We start from the raw sequence: 21,055 nt of genomic DNA on the forward strand, positions 1-21,055 counted from the left end.
GCACTTTGGCTAGGAAAAAGCAGATATTAGTTCAGTATTGAAAAGTTTAGATATAAAAATGGTCGGGGGATGATTTGACCAAACTTGAATCTACACTACTTGAGGATGCTTCCATATTTCTTTGACTAATCATGGCTTCAGTAGATTTTTCAAGAAATTTTCCTATACGTTTGATCTTCTTTTGTGACCTTGCCATACCGTCGGGAAATTGATTTGAACACACATGAATCTACACTACCTAAAGAGGCTTCTGAATTAATATGACTAATCATGGCCCTGCTGTTATTGAGAGAGAAAAAATATTGATATATATCATTTATATTCCTTTGTATAACTTTGATCCCCTGTTGTGGTCCCTCTCTACTCCTGATGGGTCATGGTCTGAACAAAATTGAATTTACAATATCTGAGGATGCTTCTAAATTCATATGACCAATCATGGTTTTGCTGTTCTTGAGAAGATTTTTTCCTATGTATTCCTATATAAAACTTTGATCACCCATTGTGACCCAACCATACCCCCGGGGGTCATGATTTGAACAAACTTGAATCTACATTACATGCAAGTGTACCTGAGGATGCTTCCATATAAATATGACCAATCATGGCTAAGCTGTTCTTGAGAAGAAGATTTTTTAAAGATTTTTCCTATGTATTCCTTTGTAAAATTTTGTCCATTACGGACCCACCCTACCCCAGGGGGTCAAAATTTGAAGAAATTTGATCTACACTACCTGAGGATGTTACCATATAAATACGACCAATCATGGCTTTGCTGTTCTTGAGAAGATTTTTAAATACTTTTTTCCTATTTAAAACTTTGATCACCCATTGTGGCACCATTCTACCCCTGGGGTCATGATTTAAACAAACTTGATTCTACACTACCTAAAGATGCTTTCATATAAATAGGACCAATAATGGCTTAGTTGTTCTTGAGAAGAAGATTTTTAAGGATTTTTCTATGTATTCTTACACTGTACATGTATGTAAAAATTTGATCAACATTTGGGGCCCCACCCTACCCCGGGGTCTTGATTTGAACAAACTTGAATCTGCACTACCTGAGAATGATTCCATAGAAGTTTTCATATTTTCTAACCCAGTGGTTCTTGAGAAGAAGATTTTGAAAAAATGCCATTAATTTTTCACTGTTTCTTAATTATCTCCCCTTGAAAGAAGGCGTGGCCCTTCATTTGAACAAACTTGAATCCCCTTCACCCAAAAGTACTCTCTGCTAAGTTTGGTTGAAATTGGCATTGTAGTTCTGGAGAAGAAGATGAAATTGTGAAAAGTTTACGACACCGACAACAACGACATACAACGGACACATTTTGATCAGAAAAGCTCACTTGAGCCTTCGGCTCAGGTGAGCTAAAATTGGACACGGTTGAAATTTTCTCACAAATATTTATCAGTGTATATGTTTAGATAAAAGTTTCTTTAATACCTTCTTTGAAACTGACCTAAATGTAAAGTAAAATAGTAAGGTCAAGGTCATACTGAAGGTCAGGGTAAAAAACAAGAGGCCCATGGGTCACATCGCTCACCTGACCACATTGGGTAGCCAATGCACAAATCAGTTCAGTATTGAAAAGATTATGGGAGGGGGGATTTGAATTTGAATTTTAAACTACCTGATGATGCTTACATGTCAATATAACAAATGGCTTTGTTGTACTTGAGAATTTTTTTTAAAAACATTCCTATATATTCCTTTGTAAAAATTTGATACCCCATTGTGGCTCCTCCCTATCCCAGGTATCATCATTTGAACAAACTTGAATCTACACTACCTGAGAATGCTTCCATATCAATATGACTATTCATAGCTTTTCTGTTCTTGAAAAGAATTTTTTTTCTTATATGTTCCTATGTAAATCTTTCAATCCCCCATTATGGCCCCACCCTATCCCCGGGGGTCAACATTTGAACAAAATTGAATCTACACTACCCGAGGATGCTTCCATATCAAAATAACTAAACATGGTTTTCTGTTCTTGAGAAGAAGATATTTTCCTATATATTCCTATGTAAGACTTTGATCCCCCATTGTGGCCCCACCCTACCCCGGGGGTCATGATTTGAACAAAATATAATCTACAATTCCTGAGGATGCTTCCACATAAATATAACCAATCATGGCATTGCTGTTCCTGAGAAGAAGATTTTTAAAGATTTTTCCTATATATTTCTATGTAAAACTTTGATCGTCCATTGTGGCCCCACCCTATCCCCGGGGGTCATGATTTGAACAAACTTGAATCTACACTTCCTGAGGATGCTTCCACATAAATATAACCAATCATGGCATTGCTGTTCCTGAGAAGAAGATTTTTAAAGATTTTTCCTATATATTTCTATGTAAAACTTTGATCGTCCATTGTGACCCCGCCCTACCCCCGGGGGTCATGATTTGAACAAACTTGAATCTACACTACCCGAGGATGTTTAATCTTTCCTGGCCCTGTGGTTCTTAAGAAGATTTTTATACTATTAATTTTTCACTAGTTCTTAATTATCTCCCCTTGGAAGAGGGCGTGGCCCTTCATTTGAACAAATTTGAACCCTCTTTACCCAAGGATGCTTTGTGGCAAGTTTGGTTGAAAGTGGCCCAGTGGTTCTGGAGAAGAAGTCGAAAATGTGAAAAGTTTACAGACAGACGGACTACAGACAAAATGTGATCAGAAAAGCTCACTTGAGCTTAATTTCAGCTCAGGTGAGCTAAAAATGATACAGTTGAATAGTTCTTATTAATATGTATCAGCATTATGAAGTTTAATAAAAATACATGTATCTTGAATAGTTTCTATGAAACTGAGCTAAACACAAATTTAATAAAATTGAGTCTAAGGTCAAAAGAAAAAAAAAGATGCAGTTATATAGCTCTCACCAATATGTATCACCATATAAAGTTTGATAAACTTTAACAGTAGACGGAAATGCCCCGACCATATTCATGGAGGGGCATAAAATCATTAAAAACAAACAAGCAAGAAAAAAAACATATACATGTAGAGAGATTCAAAAGATTATGCTGAAAGGGTTGAACACTAGGTATTCTTTTTTAACTTTCCTTTTTTACTCTACAGTAACGACCAAATAATACAAAACCTCCTAAAACAAAATACTAGAATTGAAAATAATCTCAAAGGTAAATTTAATAAAATAAAAAAAATGTCCAATACATGGATGTTTTACTCTCTCTCTCTATCGTAAATTTAAGGATACAATTAACTGATCACTTCTCTATAAGGAAGCATTGCATGCTTAAGAAATAGAGAAGCCATTTTCAGGACCTTCTTGACGACAGAGCTCTACCTGTTGGTCTTCCGATGTGTTCCGTCTGGCACTTATTCACAGTCTTCGATATAAATGTAGTAGTTCAACGGAAAAGTGTGTTTTGCGTCTCTTTTTTAAGCGACAGAAAAAGAAAAAAAATAAGTAAATGAATTGAGCGTCTACCACAATTGACACACGCACTATTAAAAAGAAAAACTCCAAACAGTTGAAAGACTTACTGTGAAATAAAAGAGATCATGCAGTGATTCACTTAATATCTTTGATAAACACGGAATAAGTACATGTCAAGTTTTTGGTGTTCATATTAATAATTTATTAGTTATTATTATTATACCTCTACTGATTTTTTCCCTATATAACATTAGATCGTTAAATGTGACCAATTCCCTAGCAATCGTTATGAATGGACTAATCCCCGTGCGTTAGTCATGTGAGCTAATTCCCGGTTATCCGTATTCCTCTAGATTCCCCATGCCATTGAGACACGTGATAAAATTACTACAAATGCATTACGAATACATGTAGAAATAGACTGGTGTATGAGGATAAAAAATCTCTTATTTAAGAAAAGAACTTAGAAAATTGTGTAATATTACATTTTTTCAATAACATCCAGGTTAATTGTTTAAAATGTACATGCCAAAGTTAAAAGATGTGAAAGATTTGAGGAAAAAAATACTTTCTATTTTTTAACTAAGTTTTAACCATGGTTGTTTTTTAAATTCAAATTTGACAACTTTTTCCTTGTCTGTGTGAAATGCAGAATCGTACATGTAAAGTTTGCTAAAAGAAATTGAAACGATACAAAACGAAATGCGAACGAAACAAAATTAGACCATGTAACATAAATCGTTTCCGCAAATTGATATTATGGAACGTCAGAGCTGCCTTATGTGATGGGTCTTGGTTATGATGAGGTGGTTTTGCATTATTTATTGTGGGTATTTCATAATGATGAGATGGTTTTGCATTATACTGTATGTGTACTTAAAAAAAGCGGGCTTCAAATCTTAGCGGCCTTGGCGCAGAAAACAATGCGCTAATTTATGAATACCGCTAAGAGATCATTTATAAATACAATATACGGCACGGACATGTGTAGCGCTAATTAATGATTACGCCAACAACTCCATACTAAGTGATTGCGCTAAATTTTGATTTCGCCAATTTATGTACACGTAAAGTATGCTTTGGTTATTTCATTATTATGCGGTGCTTTTGCACTATATGCTGTGGGTATTTCATAATGATATGCTTTTGATTTGTATGCTGCGGTTATTTCATTATGATAAGGTGCTTTAACATTATATGCTGTGGTTTCTTCATTGCACCATGTTTCCGCAAATTGATATAGAACGTCAGAGCTGCCTTATGCGATGGCTCTTCGTTATGATGAGGTGGTTTTGCATTATATGCTTTGGGTATTTCATTATAATGAGGTGGTTTTGCATTATATGCTTTGGGTATTTCATTATAATGAGGTGGTTTTGCATTATATGCTTTGGGTATTTCATTATAATTAGGTGGTTTTGCATTATATGCTTTAGGTATTTCATTATAACGAGGGGTATTTACATTATATGCTATGGAACTCATTATAATGAGGTGCGTTTGCATTATATGCTATGGGTATTTCATTATAATTAGGTGCTTTTACAATATATATACACATTTCAGCATACTATTGTATCTGATACATTTCAGCATACTACTGTATCTGATACATTTCAGCATACTACTGTATCGGACACATTTCAGCATACTATTGTATCTGATACATTTCAGCATACTACTGTATCTGATACATTTCAGCAAACTATTGTATCTGATACATTTCAGCGTATTATTGTATCTGATACATTTCAGCAAACTATTGTATCTGATACATTTCAGCATACTACTGTATCTGATACATCTCAGCATACTACTGTATCTGATACATTTCAGCATACTGTTGTTTCTGATACATTTCAGCAAACTATTGTATCTGATACATTTCAGCATACTATTGTATCTGATACATTTCAGCATACTACTGTATCGGACACATTTCAGCATACTACTGTATCTAACATATTTCAGCATACTTTGGTTTCTACTTTGTGGTGATGTGCGTTTGCATTATATGCTGTGGGTATTTCATTATAATGAGGTGTGTTTACATTATATGCCGTGGTTATTTTATTATGATGAGGTGGTTTTGCATTATATGATTTAGATATTTCATTTTTCACTTTTTATCCTCCCGTATCGAAGATTAGGGGGTATATAGTTTTTGCCCTTTCCGTTTGTCTGTCTGTTTTTCTGTTTGTCTGTTTGTCCGCATAAACTTTAACCTTGCCCTTAACTTTTGATTGGTTGGAGCTATGGCTTTCATATTTCACATGTGTATTCCTTGTGAAAAGACCTTTCTTTGGGTACCATCATATTTGACCTTGACCTTGGAGTTTGACCCAGTTTTGCAAAATTTTACCGAACTTTAACCTTGGCCATAACTTTTGAACAATTCGTGCTAGGACTTTCATACTTCACATGTGCAATCCTTGTGAAAAGACCTTCCTTTGGATACTAACAATTTTGACCCTTTGACCTTGGAGTTTGACCTACGTTTGGAAAACTTTAACCTTGGCCATAACTTTGAACGGTTGGTGATAGGTCTTTCATACTTCACTTATGTAATCCTTGTGACAAGACCTTTGTTTGATACCAACAACTTGACCCTTTGACCTTAATCTTGGAGTTTGACCTACTTTTGGAAAACTTTAACCTTGGCCATAACTTTTGAACGGTTGGTGCTCGGGCTTTCATACTTCACATACGTAATTCTTGTGAAAAGACCTCCCTATGGATACCAACAATTGTAATCCATTGACCTTGACGTTTGACCTACTTTTGAGAGACTTTAACCTTGGTCATAACTTTTGAACGATTGGTGCTTCGGCTTTCATATTTCACCTGTGTATTTCTTTGGAGGCCTTTCATTGGCCACCATTAATTTTGACCATTTGACCTTGACCTTGATGTTTGACTTACTTCTGAAAAAACTTCAACCTTTTCCATATCTATTCAATGGTTGCTGCTAGGGCTTTCATATTTCACAGGTATATTCCTCGAGACAAGACGTTACTAAATGGGTACCAGCATATTTGATTTGCATTTGAGAAAGTTTAACTTTGCTATAAGTTGCCATACAGTGGCATCAATGTTTTACACATCTTGTTTAAATTATTAATATGACATCACGTCTCTGTCTGTCTTTGTATTCCTATGTAAAACTTTGATTGTGGTCACCCTCCCCCGGGGGTCATGATTTGACCAATTTGAACCTACACTATGTAATGAAGCTTTCATAGAAGTTTCGTATTTTCTGGTCCACTTGTTCTTGAGAAGAAGATATTTATATAACCCCACCCAATTTTCACTGTTTCTTAATTATCTCCCCATGGAAGAGGATGTGGTCCTTCATTTGAAAAACCTGAACCCCTTTCAAGTTCACTTGAGCCTTCGGCTAAGATGAGCTTAAAACGAAAACTGTGAATATCGCATACTGCTAAAATAGCATAAAAATGTACGTATATGTAATTTAGTGAGTTAAATATCGATTCTTACTTTTTGACAGATACAAAATGACACCTTAGCTGTAGCAATAAATGCAATGTTCTATTTAAAAAATAAGGTATCAATTCTAAACTTTCATCGGGATGTAAATACTGGTTGGTCATGTGATCAAATCACACAAGCCCGAAGGGCTTTATGATAGATTTGATCACGTACCAATCCGTATTTACATCCCGCTAAATGTTTAAAAATTATGCCTTATTACTTATATTTACATTTGTGACTGATTTTTAACAAATATTTGGGTAGTATAGTTTTAAAACCATGAATGCTTTTTTTAAAAAAAATATAAGAACACATTGACCACTTATGACGTCATTAAGGTCAGGTGACGAACCTGTTTAAATACACCTTGCTCATATAGTGTTATATAAAGGAAATGTTTGAAAATGTGAATATATGCTTTTATGAAAGTTACTTTCACAGCCACCGTCAGATATATTTGTTGCCAGAACAACTTACAAGTCAGTTCGGGCATCAAATTTGTATCCGACAGTCCTAAAAAATTCAGTCCTTGCAATGTTTCATATATTTATCACATTAACATTAATCTTTTACTTATCTACAGGACACCACCAATAATATTCCAAAATTATGTAAAATGTAGAAGAATTCTGGAAACAATGTTTTGGTAGAATAACGTCGTTTTTCGACCCTCAATGGTCCTCTGCATAGATGAACATGAAAATTCCGAAACTTTATTGCATATATATGATCTACAAGACACCAACAATCATATTCAAGCAAAAAAAAAGGAATAGGATTAATACTGCTTTAAATGTCAGAGGAGTTTGAGGAAGATGATGTGACAGACAGACGGACGTACGGACGGACAGACAGACAGAACAGGATAACAATACATCAAACTTCCTGTAGAGAATGCGGATATACATTACAATGTAGTAATAATGCCATAATACATTGTTTTGATTGTTTTGAACATATTTTATTGAATAAATTAAAAGTACTGGAAAAAAGATAATACATTGTTTAAATCCATGTTTTTTTTGTTTTTTTTTTTTGTTTTTTTTTTGTTTTTGTTTTTTTTTTTTTTTGCTTTTCAGGAAATTTTTGGTAGTGCCCCCTCAACTGTCAACTGAAAATGTATGGCTGTGCCCCCCCCCCCCCCAACTGAATTTGCTTCCTACGGGCCTGAAATCCTATAAAAAATCTAGAAAATATGTAAATCTAGTAACATATTTAATAAAGCTGAAATGAAACGAAATTAGTTGAACCTTTAAATGCCTCTGTAATAGAATTTGCTATCTGAAAATCAATTAGTACCAAAGTGTTTCTCAGGTATTGTTAGGGGGAGGGGGGTAGCTATTGTGCCCATGATTTGTAGCAACTTTTTTTCGAAAAAAAAAAAATCGCACAGTTCAATGGATCACTAAATAATTTTTTGCAGAAAGTTTTCAGATTTTTTAAAATTACCCTTCTCTAAATTTGTAATAAGTTTTCACCCCTTCCCCGACAAATTCAATTTCCTTTTTTAATTCTTCTGTCACACTCTACATTCTTGTCATTTTCTAAGAACCATCTTCTTGTAGTATGAAAAGAATGGCTCGCGGAGCATTGTCTAGCTTTGGAGTACAGGTGATCAGTAAATCTGACCTGTATTTACCTGAATTCATTTACCTGAATTATTTGAGATTGAATATCTGATCTCGTTTCAATGACCTTATGAAATATGGGAGTATGGAATTAACCGTCGACACTTAACCCCCCCCCCCTCGATAAAAAAAAGCTTATTTATTTCTGATTGATTTCAGATAACAAATTCAATTTAAAAGAGACATTTAAAAAAACCCACATTTTCCAGTTGATGTATTGTGTCAAGAAAAAAAAGCAAGCTTTCCTATAAGTTTGTCTTATCGAATACTAGTACACTATCATCACTTTTTATCATAATGAAGTATGGATCCCTATGATTATATGCATGTACCTACGAATTATAAGACAATGACCATTCCGGTTAATGTTCGCACTTAACCGATTTATTGGTGTATTTCATATCCTTTTCCACGACTTTGTTTCTTTTTCGATTTGTTTTAATTTTTGGTTTGGTTTACATTTCGATTAAAATTTATCTCAAGGCAAACTCTTATCAATACCTATTAAATTATAATGCTCTTTTTAATACATCCTGGTACTCATGGCATAATGTACAAGAGGCCCAGGGGCCACATCACTCACCTGAGCACTATGGCTAGGAAATAGCAGAAATCAGTTCAGTCTTGAAAGGTTGAAAAGTTTAAATATAAAAGTGGTTCGGGGGGGGGGGGGGGGGGGTCATGAATTGAACAAATTTGAATCTACATTATCTGAGGATGCTTCCATTTAAATATGACCAATCATGGCTTTGCTGTTCTTGAGTAGAAGATTTTTAAAGATTTAACCTATGTATTCCTATGTAAAACTTTGATCACCCATTGTGGCCCCACCCGACCCCCAGGGGTCATGTTTTAACAAACTTGAATGTACACTATCTAAGAATGCTTCCATATAAATATGACCAATCATGGCTTTGCTGTTCTTAAGAAATAGTTTTTTTTAAATTTTTCCTATATATTCCTATGTAAAACTTTGATCGCCCATTGTGGCCCCACCCGACCCCCAGGGGTCATGATTTGAACAATCTTTAATCTACACTATCTGAGGATGCTACCATATAAATATGACCAATCATGACTTTGCTGTTCTTGAGAAGAAGATTTTTAAAGAATTTTCCTATATATTCCTATGTAAAACTTTGATCGCCCATTGTGGCCCCACCCGACCCCCGGGGGTCATGATTTGAACAAACTTGAATCTACACTAATTGAGGATGCTTCCACATAAGTTTTATATTTTCAAGCACTGTGGTTCTTGAGAAGAAGATTTTTTAATGATGTCATTAATTTTTCACGAATTCTTAATTATCTCCCCTCTGGAAGAAGGCGTGGCCCTTCATTTGAACAAACTTGAATCCCCTTTACCCAAGGATACTTTGTGGCAAGTTTGGTTGAAATTGGCCCAGTGGTTCTGGAGAAGAAGTCGAAAATGTGAAAAGTTTACAGACGGACTACAGACAAAATGTGATCAGAAAAGCTCACTTGAGCCTTCGGCTCAGGTGAGCTAAAAATGGAAGAATTTCTGTATTGCATTAAACAAAGTAATTTGGACGAAAAATATCCCTTATCCACCAAAATTATCCAATGTATTAAAGGATATATATCTTCAATGTATATTTCTAACTTGAAACGTTAATTCTTCATCTTTGAATACGATGGTATAACCACCAATTCACAAAAAATCTGATTAAATTAATCAATTAATATATATATATATATATATATATATATATATATATATATATATATATATATATATATATATATATATATATATATATATATATATATATATATATATATATAAAAGGCTATATTCAATATTATACAGTTATGGAATGGGTATGAGGGGAAATGTAAATTATTTTTAGACAATGTTTAAATAAATATAGTAAACAAAATTTTATTAAATCACTAGTAAATAAATATCGTTAGAAATAATAACATGTTACGATAAATTATTTTCACAGATATTTTAAAGAACTTTTAAGAAGGAAGAGGAGTGCATTCTCCAGGAAAAAGACAGTTTTATGGTATTCATTTTATATGGTAATGAGTAATTAAAAGTAGAGGTATAATAGATGGAATCAAGATAACCATTGTGATATTTGAAAGGTACTGCACAAGGAAAGTGGCATATCAAAAAAGATTTATTCTATATGTTCACACCAAATGAAAATCGCCTGCTCTTCAGGAACCCAGAGAATTTTCATCTACTCATTAAAAGCTGTTCAGCATGTGGAAGTAGTTAGTGATTTTCTAAAATATATAGAAATAGGCGGAACAAACACCGATGTGCTGCCGGAATAACGGATCATTATTTTTTAAAACTCTTCATTATTACTGTTACATGACGTCACGGAAAAGTCACAAATACCTTTAAGAACTAATAAATAAACTCAAATATCTATCTTTAACCGAATGTACTGAAAATGTAAACAAATTAAACTTTTAATGATGTTCAGGTGCATTAAATAAATAACAAATGGGTTTATATTACATAAATAAAAGCAGGTGTTCCTTACCTTTGAAGTAAATGAGTATTAGAAGAGAGATAACTCCAACTTGTTCAATCAAGTGGAAGACTGACTTGTGTTATAAATGTCTTCTTAAAATAAGTTCATATTATATATAAACAAAAGCAATTGTATCAAAATTTTTTACACACTATTTTACTGAACAAACCATATAGGCATATAAATTTTTAAAGTACTTTTTGAACTTACTTTAAGTGACACTGCTTAATTACCTTCAACCGGATTAATTACATGCCAAATAATTCAATGTAAGTTTTATTATTATTTTTTTTTTTTAAAAAGGAATATTTATACGTCTTTAGAAGCATCAATATACAAGTAGATAATTTTTTATTATATGCGAGGTGTTTTAACTGATAAATATACGTGCTTTAATGCTAAAAGCTTTATGTATTATTGAAACAATAATTAAAGTAGTTGTTCAAAATACTTCATCTAAATATGTACACATCAAATCGTACATATAAAGCATGATATAAGGAGATAAAAGTGACAAAAAATATAACACTCCAGATTAAATCATGTATACGTTATCCTGTGTGTTTTACTGGAATGGTACTTCATGCCACATGTTACATGTACGTACAGATCACAGATCTATAATCTATTTTCAGGATGCTGGATCTTTTACATAGTACACGTACTTTGCTGATTACTGCATATGTTATAGGCACTGGAAATCATAATCAATAACAGAAAACTATAAGAAAATATATATCTTTCAGACAGGAAGGTAGTCTTATTTATTTGCTCCTACGGACAGAACTACTATTTATGCCATTAAACAAAAGCAGCATTACAAAATTATAATGTATTAAAGCATAAGATGTTAAAATTTTATGCCCTGTTCACACGGAGAGTTTAATTCGCAGTAAATTAATGCGAAGTAAAATGATGCGAATTATGCCCTGTTCACACGGAGAGTTTAATTCGAATTAAACGTAAGTTACTGCGAATTAAATTTGATCCGCGTTCACATGGAGAATTTAATGCGAATTAGTTTAATTCGAATTAGTTTACTGCGCATTAAATTACTTCGCATTAGCTCCGTGTGAACGCTAAGCGAAGCTAATTCGAATTAAATTTTGACGCATGCGTAAGGGCAGAATTAAGTCACAGGCCACAAGTCGATGGTCAAATATAGGTACTTGTGCTATTTTTGAGTGGAAAACAAAGGAAAATTATGTTAATCACTAAAATGTGTACAGACATTATGACATTATGTCAAATGTATACATGTACCTGCTCTGCACAAAATGACGTGATTTGTAAATGACGTCATAATAGCCTTACTGGATAGCCTTACAATTCGCATTACTTTACTTCGCATTAGCTGTCGTGTGAACGCAATTTAATTCGCATTAGTTTGATTCGCATCATTTTACTTCGCATTAATTTACTGCGAATTAAACTCTCCATGTGAACAGGGCATTAAACTAATGCGAATTAATGCCCTGTTCACACGGAGAGTTTAATTCGAATTAAACGTAAGTTACTGCGAATTAAATTTGATCCGCGTTCACACGGAGAATTTAATGCGAATTAGTTAAATTCGAATTAGTTTACTGCGCATTAAATTACTTCGCATTAGCTCCGTGTGAACGCTAAGCGAAGCTAATTCGAATTAAATTTTGACGCATGCGTAAGAGCAGAATTAAGTCACAGGCCACATGTCGAAGGTCAAATATAGGTACTTCTGCTATTTTTGAGTGGAAAACAAAGGAAAATTATGTAAATCACTAAAATGTGTACAGACACTATGACATTATGTCAAATGTATACCTGCTCAGCACAATATGACGTGATTTGTAAATGACGTCATAATAGCCTCACTGAATAGCCTTGTTGTAGAAATAAAATTATAATTCGCATTAGTTTACTTCGCATTAGTTGTCGTGTGAACGCAATTTAATTCGCATTAGTTTAATTCGCATCATTTTACTTCGCATTAATTTACTGCGAATTAAACTCTCCGTGTGAACAGGGCATAAATTGCGTTCACACGACAGCTAATGCGAAGTAAACTAATGCGAATCATAATTTTTTTATTCAACAAGGCTATTCAGTGAGGCTATTATGACGTCATTTACAAATCACGTCATATTTTGCAGAGCAGTATACATTTGACATAGTGTCTGTACACATTTTAGTGATTAACATAATTTTCCTTTGTTTTCCACTCAAAAATAGCACAGGTACCTATATTTGACCATCGACATGTGGCCTGTGACTTAATTCTGCCCTTACGCGTGCGTCAAAATTTAATTCGAATTAGCTTCGCTTAGCGTTCACACGGAGCTAATGCGAAGTAATTTAATGCGCAGTAAACTAATTCGAATTAATGCCCTGTTCACACGGAGAGTTTAATTCGAATTAAACGTAAGTTACTGCGAATTAAATTTGATCCGCGTTCACACGGAGAATTTAATGCGAATTAGTTTAATTCGAATTAGTTTACTGCGCATTAAATTACTTCGCATTAGCTCCGTGTGAACGCTAAGCGAAGCTAATTCGAATTAAATTTTGACGCATGCGTAAGGGCAGAATTAAGTCACAGGCCACAAGTCGATGGTCAAATATAGGTACTTGTGCTATTTTTGAGTGGAAAACAAAGGAAAATTATGTTAATCACTAAAATGTGTACAGACACTATGACATTATGTCAAATGTATACATGTACCTGCTCTGCACAAAATGACGTGATTTGTAAATGACGTCATAATAGCCTTACTGAATAGCCTTACAATTCGCATTACTTTACTTCGCATTAGCTGTCGTGTGAACGCAATTTAATTCGCATTAGTTTGATTCGCATCATTTTACTTCGCATTAATTTACTGCGAATTAAACTCTCCATGTGAACAGGGCATAAATTAATTCGCATTAGATTCTTCGTGTGAACGCGGATCAAATTTAATTCGCAGGAACTTACGTTTAATTCGAATTAAACTCTCCGTGTGAACAGGGCATAATGCGAATTAATTTAATTCGAATTAGTTTACTGCGCATTAAATTACTTCGCATTAGCTCCGTGTGAACGCTAAGCGAAGCTAATTCGAATTAAATTTTGACGCACGCGTAAGGGCAGAATTAAGTCACAGGCCACATGTCGATGGTCAAATATAGGTACCTGTGCTATTTTTGAGTGGAAAACAAAGGAAAATTATGTTAATCACTAAAATGTGTACAGACACTATGTCAAATGTATACTGCTCTGCAAAATATGACGTGATTTGTAAATGACGTCATAATAGCCTCACTGAATAGCCTTGTTGAATAAAAAAATTATGATTCGCATTAGTTTACTTCGCATTAGCTGTCGTGTGAACGCAATTTAATTCGCATTAGTTTAATTCGCATCATTTTACTTCGCATTAATTTACTGCGAATTAAACTCTCCGTGTGAACAGGGCATTAGATTCTTCGTGTGAACGCGGATCAAATTTAATTCGCAGTAACTTACGTTTAATTCGAATTAAACTCTCCGTGTGAACAGGGCATTAGTTCATATGCATTTGTAAGATTTCAACATTTTTATGGAATTCATTACATAATGAATAAGTCTCAAAACATGTACATACTCTGTATTAGAAAAATGATGAGTCTGATTGACACTGATTGTCTGATGAAGAACTCAAAACAACTGAAACACCAGTATAGGAATAAGATACAATTTTACATTTAAGTTATACCTAGATCTTTCTGATGATATGGTTCTATTGTCATCAAAATACTTAGTGCTTTTGATCTGAAGAATAACAAACATTGGCACAAAGTCGATAAATTCGAATGCTGAGTAGATCGAAAAAACCACATAATGCCGAAAAACACATGGAGTCTTGTATAACTGAAGGAAGAATTTTTTCTATGTTTTACTTAAGGTCAGTTTCATAATTTTGTATTATTTGCATAAATCAACCAGGAGAGGAATTCTAAGTTCAAACTTCATACTCGTAGACTTATTTGCCCAAGTTTTTAATTTTTGCAGCATACATAAAAAAAAAAACAAAGACGTCATTTTCAGTTCATAGGAATTATTCAATGCCTGCTGGGGGTATGCTAAAGTATACAAATGATTGTCTAAGAGCATCTGCCTGAAAAAAAAAAAAAAAAAAAAAAAAAACCTTGCTTTATACTCTATGATCCTTAAACTCCGAAGTACATCGTAATGTTATGTCAGTAATTTGTACAATTACGCACATCAAATCTACAAAAACATAAACCCCCGTTTTGAATAATCAATATTTACGAATTGTATGAATATTTTCTACTAAGTATTGAGCAAGCTGTTCACAATTAACAATCAGCTATATTAGCTGTCAGTTGTACTGGTATTCCTGTTATATACCGTCTGGCCCGCAGCTGGAATTTTCGCTCAATTTCACGAACTATAGCACTGTTGTTAGAAGGAAAAGAATTTACTGAAAACGGTATTAATGTATGAAAGTTCCAAAGGCGGATTTGAATTTTTTTAGAACTCATATGTCCATTATCCTAAAATCAAGGGGGAAAACACCTCTTATTTGTAAGGATTCGGACCCCCGCCCTGGACCCACTGGGGGCTTCAAGACCCCCTACCTTCTACTGCCCCCCCCCCCCCCCCTCGTTCTGAAATTCCTGGATCTGCCACTAAGTTCAGTTTAAACATTTCTATTATTGGTCAAGCTAATTAAATATTCAAGAAAGAAATCGTTCAAATAGTCTAAAAGTTCAGAAAGAAAAGTGAAATGTACTCAGATAGGACCCTATTTTAGTAGATTAAAAATGAATGACATTCTATATGTACACATACCTAAGGAAAATAGGCGATTGTTAAAAAACAAAATAAAATGAATATACATGAAGACTACAATTAAAACTGAAGTTTAATCTGAAACATCACTGAGGCTTTCTCTTTACCACGACCAAGCTTCAATATCCAACAAGAATACCGAGCTTTGATGCTAAAACAATTCCTGGTAGATCGAACGAATGACTATTATTAATGAATACAACGCCAGCAATTTCAAAATATTTCTAATCCTTAAGGTGCCATTCATCACTTTTCTTCTGCCATCTGACAAAATATTTCTGTTGAAACATGATAAACGAGCAAAGTAGAATTATCTACAGCAAGCTGATATTGTATGCTGTTCCTTTAAACTTTTAACATCTAATGAGCTACAAAACATTTTTTCTGTATTTATCCATTTGGCACTGACAATTTCAAGAGACTTAATTAATTCACGGAACCAATACAAAGATTGAAAAGTAAATTAAAGATAAAATTAAAGAACAAAAGACTATGGCAGGGTATACTGTATAAACACATAAATACTCCAATTCCATAAAGTTGTTCTAAACCATAACCACCTCCCTCCCTTTTTTGTTTAAAATTTCTATTAATATCATATCATTCTGCAGCAGTACTTTTTACAAACAGCAATCCCTTTCCTTGAAAGTGGGTAAGTTTCCGTGATGTAATAAAAGAACATCATTCTTTACTAAATTCTTTACATGAACATTGAAATGAGTTTAGTGATAACGACGGTCAAATCAGTTTTAGCTACCTCCGACAACAAAGTTGGAGTTCTTTAAAAAGATATTTTACAGGGTTTAGATCGGATTTTCATGAAAATTTTATAAAAGGGTGTATCATGGGTCGAAACAGAATAATACATTTTTGTACAACGATCTGGTAAAAGGTGCAGCAGCTGGAAATTGTTACAAGTAAATAATGGACAAAGAAAGATAACTTGTACGAGAAATTTATGACGGGTAAAGTTTGCAGGAGACCTCTTGTAAGATGAGTTTTTTAAAAAAAAAAAATAATAATAACTTGAAATTTTTCTTATATTCATTTATGCAAGAACTTGTCAAAAAAATACAAAGAATCTGTAGACACATTTGTTACAGAAATTCATAGATACTGAATGAAAAAATAAACTTTCGAAGAAAATACAATTTTAATCAGAATGGTTAATTTATTCATTGATTTTATTTATTTACTTAATTAAGATTCTATTTTTCTATTTTTTTTTTTAATCTAATTATTTTTGTTAACAATATTATTAAATCGACTAAGATTTTTTAATTGATTTTCATTTTTTTAAAATTTTAAAATGCGCATTATATACTCTCATCAATACAGATATTCATTACTATTTATCAAACGCTTTATTCTCTGAGAAAGAGAAATTCACACTGAATAGAAGAAATAAATTAAAAAATAGTTTGTGTAAAATATCGTATAAATCATAACGTTTAACCCACTAAAACGCAAAGATTGGTGTCATGTAGCTCTTTGTTTCGATCAAGCTTTCCATTTCATCCCCTGAATTACGCAAAAGGTTTTCAAGAATACATTATATTTTCGTATTTGTCTGGTTTGTTATTCAAACAAAAGTGTCATAACTTGACTATAATATCCGGCTTCTGCAGATCTCCGAGAGTCATGTGACGCTGAAATCTGACAAATGCGCGGGAAGATGAAGAGCACAGGTGTCCAATGCCTGTCACTTCACGAAAAGTCGCATCGATTTTTAAATAAAATACTGTAGAAACAGCTGGATCTCTTACAGAAAAACTGCAAAGATTTTGCCTGATATGCTGGATTTTTTATCTGTGATACACGGGTGATTCAGAGATCAATGCTGAGGAACCAAGCATTGCAAATGTGTATTTGCCCTCATGCATAATTAAACAAACGTACGGGTCTCCAGCCACAATCGATGTTCATTTATTGTTTGTAGGTGACAGCTGAGCTAATTTTCTTTTAAAATATTCTTAAGTCAACAAAGGTCCCCCGAATCAATGAAATCGCTACCTAATACACCGATTCCGTGGTCCACATGACAGGTTCATTTTATTTATTTGTATGTATGTGTAACATAAAGTAGCAGATCAAGATGTATACAACATTTACTATTTCTTATTATCGGTATTGCTTGCTATGAAGTACGCAAGTTTGCAAAAACAAAACGGTAAAATATATAAATTTAAAACATTTTCAGTCTTAGATGTGAAACGTGCGAACCAAAATCTACGGAATGGAAATAAATAAAATTTTAAACTTTGTAGAAAAATTAATCTAATAAAAATAGTAACATAGATAAAACTTACCCTGTTATTCCGACAACTTGAGAGATGGGGGAAGTGCATACAAATAGACATGTCTTCACAAATTTGGTTCCACTTCCGGTCTTAAAAGATGTAGACTCCTCTGTAAATGTTAAGTGTAAGTGTCTTTTTTTTTAATGTCAACGTAGCAGCTTCCACAGTAACATTGTGATAATTATGTTATTATCGCCGTTCTCAAGGAAATTAGCAAAGAAGCGATGATGAAAGTTTAAGCATTTAATACTTCGTACTACGCGATTGGATGGAGGTATAATCATTGTTCACTTAGATAAAATTAATTCCCAGCGACCTTACCTCTATGGTATCAGAATCGATAAACGAACGTAGCCAAACTTCTACAATGTACAACATGTAAAAAAGTTATTAATGCATTCATAGTAATATAACTGTTTGTATATCACCTCAGTTTATGATATATAACTATATATTTCCTCTGTTAATCGTAAAAATAGAATTGGGTCGGGAAAGTGAAAGGTTTTACGAGGGAACCTTCTGCTGGCTTGATCGTCAGGGAATTGGTGAGAATTCTGATGAGTGTAACGCCAATACAAGGCGCTGATCCCGAGCTTTTAATGGTATATATCTAATTATTTCTAAACTGGAATGAAATAAAACCGGCAGTAAGACCGAGTGAATGGGAAAAAAAGACGTATTACATGAATGTTGACTGCAACGACTGGAGTAAGTTTCCTAATTCTCTGGAGATTTTTACTCCGTTTCACGCTATCTAAATATCATAAGTTGCATTGAACAAATGTAGTGAAACATACATAATTAATAATCACTAAAAATTTTACATAGAATAATTGATTATATTTATACTGAATATAATGGGTTGATACATCTCTGCACTTGATTTCTGTTGTTGCATTCTGGAGGAATAAAATAGTCGACAAATTATTTTGTCTAATAAAAAGTTGTTTTTTTAAATTCCTTTGTTGCTCCTAAGAAATCATTTTTTTTTTCATTTTAAAAAATATATCGATGAACATCGTCATTTCCAGCACCCTGTTAACTCCCTTTTTTCTAGCACCCCGATTTTCTCCCTTTTATTTAGGAAAAATGAAGAGAAATGATCTGTAAGTTCTCTTCAATGATAAAACTAAGATACCTAAGAAGAAAAAATATATATAAGAATTTTATTTTCAAATGGATTGTTCAGAAGCAAATCAAACTAAAGGTGATATGTTGAAATCTGTACTACCCGGATGATGTACCTTCTTAATGGCCTGTAATGTAACGAAATGTTTGCCAATCAAATCCTGAAATTAATCTGATATTATCGCAAATTACACCTGCTATTTTCACACAAAAAGTAAACAATCGGTCTTCCGAAATTGATACTTGGACATTAGCAACCTTACCTTTAGAGGTGCCAGTAAAACTCTAAAAAGATTCACTCAACAGAAGACAAACTTCCGGCTTAATTTAGTTTCGGGACTGAATTCAGCAAAAGGGGGGAGGGGGTCATGTAAACGAATCCTTTTTGATACAAAGAATTTTCACAATTTTGATATGTATATAGTACTGCTGAAAACTCGACAAAATCCATGATCTAGATTAAAAGCATAAATAGTATGGAGAACAATATTAACATAAACTCAATAATTGAAGATATCTTTTTTCTCTTGATTAAGATATCATTAACTCATTAAATTATCATGAGATTTATTTATCTCATTAATGGAATTGATAAACACAAAGTGTGATGAAAGGACAGGCGGAAGACGGACAGGACAAAAACTATATGCCCCGGCCCCTTATATTCATAAAGGGGCATAAAACGACTGTCATTTCGTTTCCAGCATTGTGACACATATTAACATAGAATATGACATGATACATTAAAATATGAGTGAGTGTTCCAGTACAGCAGAAAAAACAATACTCGGCTTTAGCTTCCGGCAGCGTAACAAAGCGTCCACTATCTGTAATAGAGTGCTAAATGCACAGATAGTGATATCGCTGTAAGCTTCTTAGATCAATCGATGCTCTTATACTACAAAAGCTATTGTAAAAAACGAGATACATGTATCCCCTTGATAATTTTATAGTAGATTGATAGCTTTATTAAATTAATTGCTAGGTATAATTTTACATTTCACTTTGATGTAAACAATAAAAGTTGATTGTCCATACCGAGCAAATCATACAGGTAATTGTTCTGGTCAAACAAATGCTTGGTCTGGTACATTAGCGATGTATTAGACAATATGATGCTTTTATATCTAGTGTTAATCGTTTCATTAACAGGGGGTGGGGATATTTGATATTTGGAGATATTTGATTATTTATTAGATTCGAGCACAAAAATTTGCCCCAAGGACAATTTCAGTTCATAAGTATTCCTTACTATGAAGCAAAGTACAAATATTCTTCAAGCGTTTAATGTATATATATATATATATTGCATTTATTGTGCTTATTAAATGGGGTGTATTAATACATCGATGTATTATGATGCAGAGTGGGTCTATATACGATACGTAAAGTGAAGTATCTGTATTTTTTTCAATACTTTCTGGAAGTATATAATGGATATGTCTTTAGCAGGTTGGGGGGAAACGTAAATTCCGCTATAATAGTGGTATACCACTATTATAGTGAGATTCCGCTATATTTTCAGCCGTAGTTGTCCTCGATTTCTTCAAATAACATACTTGCTGTTTAAAGCGCAAGTTATGATGGGAATAAAAATGAACAATAATTGGCATCCTTACATATTATGAATTTTATTTAATTTTCTGCCGATGCGTTTGATAATGCGAACACACTTTTTAAAGCGGAAGTTACATTTTTAACATAGCAACCAGTGATTGCGGTAGTATTGAACAAAGACTGACTCTTAAATATCTCTCTCACATG

The 21,055-nt window shown here is 33.4% G+C and overlaps 1 protein-coding gene across 1 annotated transcript in view; it reads right to left on the reverse strand.

Moving 5' to 3' along the window:
* Nucleotides 1-18,261, reverse strand: part of LOC133171581 (uncharacterized) — a 66,940-nt gene extending 48,679 nt beyond the window's left edge. The window contains exon 1 of the mRNA XM_061306354.1: nt 18,173-18,261. Coding sequence (XP_061162338.1) covers nt 18,173-18,223 — 51 coding nt within the window. The 5' untranslated portion in view covers nt 18,224-18,261. The remainder of the gene's footprint in view (nt 1-18,172) is intronic.
* Nucleotides 18,262-21,055: the final 2,794 nt, after the last annotated feature.

The sequence above is a fragment of the Saccostrea echinata genome, unplaced genomic scaffold, assembly GCF_033153115.1.
Source record: "Saccostrea echinata isolate AGI-Se365-2 ecotype Australia unplaced genomic scaffold, CSIRO_AGI_Sech_v1 ptg000054l, whole genome shotgun sequence".
NCBI lineage: Eukaryota > Metazoa > Mollusca > Bivalvia > Ostreida > Ostreidae > Saccostrea > Saccostrea echinata.